Consider the following 7500-nt stretch of genomic DNA (forward strand, 5'->3'; position numbering starts at 1 on the left):
ACTCCTGCTAACCAATATCTTTTTCCACTTCTACCCCGCTTATCCACTTCTGTTTGAAATTGCTGCACGTTTTTATTATTATTATTATTATTATTATTATTATTATCATTATCCTTATTATTGTTATCATTATTATTATTATTATCATTATTATTATTTAATCTATTTATCTTTCCATCAATCCCCCACACACTTTTTCCCCCTCCCAACCCCCCAACCCCCCACTATTTTACCCTTACCCCCATCCTAACCTTGTTTTTTTTTTTAACCCCCACCCCCCACCCCCATCCCCTACCCAACCATTTCCTATTTTTTTCCCATCACGCCCCCATACCCCTCACCCCCACCCTCGCCTCACACGCACTTTCCTTTGCTATCTTGCTATTTACATCTACAATTACGTTATCAATAAACTCACCTGTTGCATTTCTCGCCGGGATCTCAGTATCATTTTTTCCTAATTTCTTTCTGTAGCTAACTTTCTTTCTCCTTTTTTTGTGCTAATTGTACCTAAAGACCTATTCGTTTTCGTTTTTCCTTTTCTTTTATCTTGATTATGAAAATTGTCCTCATTATTCCTTTTTTTTTTTCTCTCTTTTTTTTCACTACTGGGACTATTATTATCATTAAACATCTCTATCATTAACATCACTATTATTGTTTTTTTCTGTTTTACTATTAAGCCATATGTCCTTAATAATTAAAATGATGATGGTGATAATTATTATCATAGTAATGATGATAATGATGTTAATGATAACAGCAATGATAATTATAATAAAATGATGATAATTATACAAATGATGATAATGATTCAAATAATGATAATAATAATAGTAATGATAACAATAATAACAATAATGATGATGATAACAGATAACAATAACGATAATAACAACAGATAACAATAATAATGATAATACTATTAGTAATAGCTATAATGATACTGACAATAACAATGATAACGATAATGATAACAATAGCAATAACAATGATAACAGTAACAATTAGAACACAACATAACATCAATAACAAGTGTACATCATCGCTTGACAACAACAACAATAAAAATGAAAATTATACGAAAGGCCTTATCACCAACAAAATTATTTCTGGGCAGTGCATCTAAAAAAAAAAAAAAAAAAAAAAAATGAAGGTCGTGATAATCGTCATAAGCAAGGGAGCTATCATTAGGAATTTCAAATTATCTTTTTTTTTGCATTATCACACTGAGAGAGATCTGTTAGAAATAATGATAATAATAATGACAATAGTGATGATAATGATGAAAATGATAGTGATGATAGGAATGGTAATGTTGATTATAAGGATAGCAATGATAATGATAATGATGATGATAATAATAGTAATAATGATGATAATGGCGATGAGGATAATGATAACAATATCAATAATAGTAATATCATTGATAATGATAATTACAACAATTATACGACAGCAATGTCACTCATAATGATAATGATTATAGTGATAATTATAATGATGATGATGATAATAATAAGGATGATTATAATGATAATGATGAGAATAATAATGATGATTATGATGGTAATGATAATATTAATAATGGTAAACTAATGATAATGATAATAATGATGATGATAATGATGGTAATAGTAATGGTAATAATGATGATGATAATAGTGATAATGATAATGATGATCATCAAGACAGTAATAATGGTAATAAAGATATTGATAATAACAATTGTAATAATAAAGACAATTATAAAATAACATCAGCAATGATACCAGTAATAGAATTATTACTAATAATAAAACTATTATTCTACTAATTATAATAATGATGATACTTATAATAATGATAATGATAATAGTAATGATAATGATAATAATAATGACAATGATTATAGTTATAATGACAATAACAAAAAAAATCAACAAAAAAACAATTACAGCTATAATGATTATACTTCTGTGGATGGCCCTTGCATGTAATTTTTTTCCTCAGTAATATGTAATATATCTGAAAAAATAATTATTTTGCTCATATTGTTTTTCTGTGGGAATTATAGCAAGATAAGTAACATGTACTTGCGTCAGACTTTTTATGTGTTGGGATAAAATGTTATGTGATTAGAATGGCTTTAATCATTTGCGTCATGTGTATTATCAATCTTCGTTCACACACACACACACACGCACACACACACACACACACATAAACACACACACACACATACAGAAAGAGAGAGAGAGAGAGAGAGAGAGAGAGAGAGAGAGAGAGAGAGAGAGAGAGAGAGAGAGAGAGAGAGAGAGAGAGAGAGAGAGAGAGAGAGAGAGAGAGAGAGAGCGAGAGCGAGCGAGAGAGAGAGAGAATATAGTGAGGGAGTAAGTGCATGAGTGTGTGTGTGTGTGTGTGTGTGTGTGTGTGTGTGTGTGTGTGTGTGTGTGTGAGAGAGAGAGAGAGAGAGAGAGAGAGAGAGAGAGAGAGAGAGAGAGAGAGAGAGAGAGAGAGAGAGAGAGAGAGAGAGAGCAATGTAGTGAGGGAGTAAGTGCATGAGAGAGAGAGATAGAAAGGAAGTAAGAGAGAGAAAGAGAGAGAGAGAGAGAGAGAGAGAGCACTAAGAAAGAAAATATGGAGATATGTTCATACAGCCATAGCAATATATAAAAAGGGAAATAACATGAGTATGCAATATTGCATATCAATAGAGCGAATTGCAAAAGAAGAAGTCTTATACAAGGATATCTCCATCATTATTATCATAACTAATTATTACTTATCATCACTATTTATTTTATCAATGCAATCATAATGATGATCATCATCAATATCATGATTATCTTCAATTTCATAATTTGATGATGACTATTATCATCACTTATCATCATCAACGTTATCGCCTCTGCTATGGACACTATCATATTCATTATAATGATGATCTCCCTTAGTCACCTTTAGTTATCAACCTTTAGTTGATGGTCACCCTTAGAAATAATGTCTTTATCTATTATAAAAATATCACTTGCACTATCAAATTCGTCTAACCCAACAATTATTCTAACTTCAAGCCTATTTAGTTAAATAGGTAAGTTGAACACCAAAGTGATCAGTCAAAGGGTAAAAAAAAAGTGTTCTATAAAATTTTCTTGAAATGCTCAAGTAAAATATACTCTAATCTATACAATGCTCCTGTATATTTGAAACTTTACCACATACCATTGATATATGACTTCCATTTGAGTTTATCATTAATCTACATTCCTAGAAATTTCACATACTCTTTCCTTAAATTGGGAATTGATTGAATACAGCATCCATCCCCACCGGGAAATTCCTCCTTGGTGTATACAATAATAACAAATAATGATAATGATAATCTTTTAATAATGATAATCTTTTGGTGATGAGCCAAGCAGACACATCACTTAATTCAGTACTAATTACAGAGAGCAGTGGCATAATTTGAACCAGAGTTTAATTCATTATCACCCGCAAATTAAGTGGCTTTGCAACGATATATCTATAAATTATTAAAAAAAAGAAAAAAGAAAAAAAAACAATGTTTGGGATTCTGTATACCAAATTTAAAATTCATCCTTTTGGACAAATTGACTGCGATTCATTAAATTACACTAAAAATATTGATTGGTAATACATCTTACACCATAATGAATTGGTTTTTATAATAGAATGTGGTGATTAACAGTAACAAAAAGAGCTAATTTAGACGAATCAAGACCATTGTGAGCAACATGGATGGCTGGTCGATTGGAAAATCCTTACTTTAAACACCTAGAATGTTAAATCTAAGAAGGTAGCTATAAAGCGACTGTACACTAATTTTCTCATGTAACTTACTTAAATTTGATTTTTTTTTATAGGGTAGTTATTACCCGAAACATAACTACCACTCTCATGAACTGCTGTGACACGACCTACTTCAATTTAATTGATCAGGAAACATGCCTTCTTTAAATGAACGATTCAACAATTCACAATACTATAGTCACCGGCACAAAGTAAGGGAAAATTAGCCACACCCCCAATGTATATCAACGACCAATCATAATCACAATTCATGCTGGATACAAGCTGGGCGATTGAAAAGGGAGGACCTGATTGGCTAGATAAGTTGGTGGTGGGAAAGGGGCGGAGCTTATTTCGTCTGACTTTATGCCGCTAGGTATATCGTATTCTTGATATCCGTATTTTCACGTAATTTTACAATTATTATCAATGTTATAATTGATATTAGTTCTTTTTTTTTCTCCGAAATCAAAATGTTTCTACAAATATGGATGGTAGATTTTAGATATACAAAAAGGATAAAAACTGTAAGATACAAGGAAATATAGCATCAAAACATATTACTGTTAATACGGGCAGGTTATATATATATATATATATATATATATATATATATATATATATATATATATATATATATATGCATACACACACACGTGTATAGAAATATATATATATATATATATATATATATATATATATATATATATATATATATATATACACACACACACACACACACGTGTATATGAATATATATATATATATATATATATATATATATATATATATATATATAGAGAGAGAGAGAGAGAGAGAGAGAGAGAGATATATAGATAGATATATAGATATAATACATACATGTGTGTCTATATCTATATCTATATCTATATATACATATACATATAGATATATATGTATATATCTATCTATATCTATCTATCTATCTATCTATCTATCTATCTATCTATCTATCTATCTATCTATCTATCTATCTATCTATATATATATATAAACTGTATGTATTACCTTCGGTCGTAATCTTTATTCTTCGCTCTTTTTCAAAGATTCATTTTCATTTCGAATCGAACGGCGCTGCCACACAATGTCACATTTTTTCCCCTCTAGAATAAGAAACAGAACAAGACGGGCGGGAAAAAAGTGACGTCCAGAAGGCGTCAAAAATTCCCTAAAACACATTGCTTTTTCTTTTCCTGTTCCCTATTTTTAATGTATTTTTTTGTGTGTGTCAGTCTGGATGGAAGAAAACGACATTTTGTTTGTTTGGTGTTACTTAAGATATTAAGGGTCTTTTAAATTTTGTGTTTCATTTGTTTTTAGGATGACGGGCGTAAACTTAGATGGGAAAGGTTCTTTATTTTCAATGTCAGATATATATAGCATATAAAATGTAGATGAATATTAGCTCCCTTCTGATTCATTGCAATTCAGTTATTATAATAATTTCCTTGCAGAGAATGTAAAGAAAAACCTTTAGTCCCGTGCTCTCTGGATGTACTGCCCTCTACAGGCGAAATGTGAAAGCTTCGTAATAAACACAAAAAGGAAGCACATCTATAAGATTATCATGACGCAATATCATAATAAAAACACCAACCAAATATTCCCTTATAGATTTCAGCTATTCTTTGTAATATGTTCAGTTTATTTAGCTGAAATTACAATAGAAAAAAATGAATGAAAATAAACTCACTGGTAAGTATGTGAACTTTAATACTAAAAGCTACCATGCATATCGCAAATACACACATATGTTCAAAACGGATCAATATTAACCCAATCTATAAACAATATTCTTGTTATAGATAGAAGTTTGATCTTTCGGAACTTCCTCATAAGAATAAGAACAATAATTTCCTTAACAAATCTAGCGAGTGTACAGTCCACGCTTTCATCTAATGTTTCGCATAAAAATGACATGGAAACCATATCAACCGAGGCTACTTTAACAAAATTTTAACAATTGTTAGTAAAGAAATTGTTAGAAGCAATTAGGGGATCTCTGTTACCTTCGAGCCGACCGTCTGCAGATGCTTTGTCCTGGTCAGGGCAAAGCATCCTGCAGAACTGGACACGATCACATCACCACGTGAATTATTCTTGATGTACAAGCACACATACACATACGCAAACACAAACACACACACACACACACACACACACACACACACACACACACACACACACACACACACACACACATATATATATATATATATATATATATATATTCATTTGTTTATCTATTTATTCATTCATCTCTATTCCAAGCTGCATTGCCCATCCTTACGCGGCACAGCGGGAGATTTGCTGGCACGAGGCGTCGCGGTCGCAGTGGCTCGTTGTGGCGTTGAAGTTGCCTTCCTCGCAGCGATGCAGATCGTCGGGCCCGGGGAAGCCGACGTCGAGGCAGAAGTAGTAGCTGGTGCAGTCGGCCGGGTTGGGGATCTGCGTGAAGGCCTCGCTGCAGTAGACCAGGCACGGGTCGCAGCACTCGCTCTCGTCGTCCACGCACTCTACGCCGTTGAAGAAGGGCGTGTCCGTGGGGCACTCGGCGGGCAGAGGGTCGGGGGAGACGCCGCACACGTAGTACTTCCCGCAGTCGCTGACGTCTGCCGCGAGTACGAAGCCGTCGGAAGGCACAGGGCACGCGTAGAGAGAGCACGTCGGCTGGCACAGGCCGCAGGTCACGTCCATTTCGTCCGTGCAGGTCGCGTTGACGGAGTCGAAGAGCTGGCCGTCCTCGCACTCGAAGGGGAAGTCGCTGGGCTGGCCGTCCTGCAGGCACACGTAGTAGCGCTGGCAGTCGAAGGGGTCAGGCACGAAGACTCCCGTGTTGTCGGGTGGTTCTGCGGGGCATGTCGGGGAACACGAGCTGCTGGCATAGATGGGCGCCGTGTATGCCTGCGGAGAAGGCAGGCGGATTAGTATGCACAGATGAAGCGCTGTGCTTAATGGGACATGGGATGGAGAGACGAAGGAAACAGAACCAGCTCTCATAACCCCCTTGGTTGGCACAAGGAGCAAGCTCAGCCATGATAGACATGGGTGTGACGGGACCTGAATAATTTCCCGTAGTTTTGGATGTCCAGCAATTGCTCGTATAGACATGAAACAGAAAGTCATAGACTAGATAAAAATGGTAACATTACAAAGAAGCAAAAGAAAAGAAATTTGAGCAAGATTGTGGCTTTTCCCTTCCTCTCTTAGTGAGCAAAGCGGTCAAAACACCCACCGGAACAGCAAACTGAAGTTGTTTTATTTTGCCACACAGTAAAATGTGCCTAAAATCCATCGAAGAAAGATGTAATATAGTACTTGTCTTTTAATTATTACAAGGGAATGTCCTTACGATTCACCAGAATTCACTTGATTCAATTAAAAACAAGTAGAATGATCTTAAGTCAACAATTGGATACATTTTAAATATTGAGGTTGCTGACAGCGATGTAATCTGTTGCAAACCCAATTGGACATTTTTTTTCATAATCTAACACAATATCCTAATAGAAATATATCTCAGCATAGCATATTCTAAAGATATAAAGAATAACACAAACATGTAAGATATATCTGCCTCATCAGATATATCACAAAGCAAAGTAAAATGTATCATATTCTCAGAGGGGAGAAGGGTGATTTTTGGTTAAATTGGGTTCTTTACATATTTTGACACGAGCAGAT

General features: G+C 34.2%; 1 protein-coding gene across 1 annotated transcript in view; it reads right to left on the reverse strand.

The window, feature by feature from the left end:
- Positions 1-6037: 6037 nt before the first annotated feature.
- LOC122256322 (uncharacterized) overlaps positions 6038-7500 on the reverse strand; it is a 2339-nt gene continuing 876 nt past the window's right edge. Inside the window, exon 2 of the mRNA XM_043020921.2 lies at positions 6038-6720. Coding sequence (XP_042876855.2) covers positions 6103-6720 — 618 coding nt within the window. The 3' untranslated portion in view covers positions 6038-6102. The remainder of the gene's footprint in view (positions 6721-7500) is intronic.

Source organism: Penaeus japonicus, unplaced genomic scaffold, assembly GCF_977035675.1.
Source record: "Penaeus japonicus unplaced genomic scaffold, GWHDUDI00000001_assembly GWHDUDI00000028, whole genome shotgun sequence".
Lineage (NCBI taxonomy): Eukaryota > Metazoa > Arthropoda > Malacostraca > Decapoda > Penaeidae > Penaeus > Penaeus japonicus.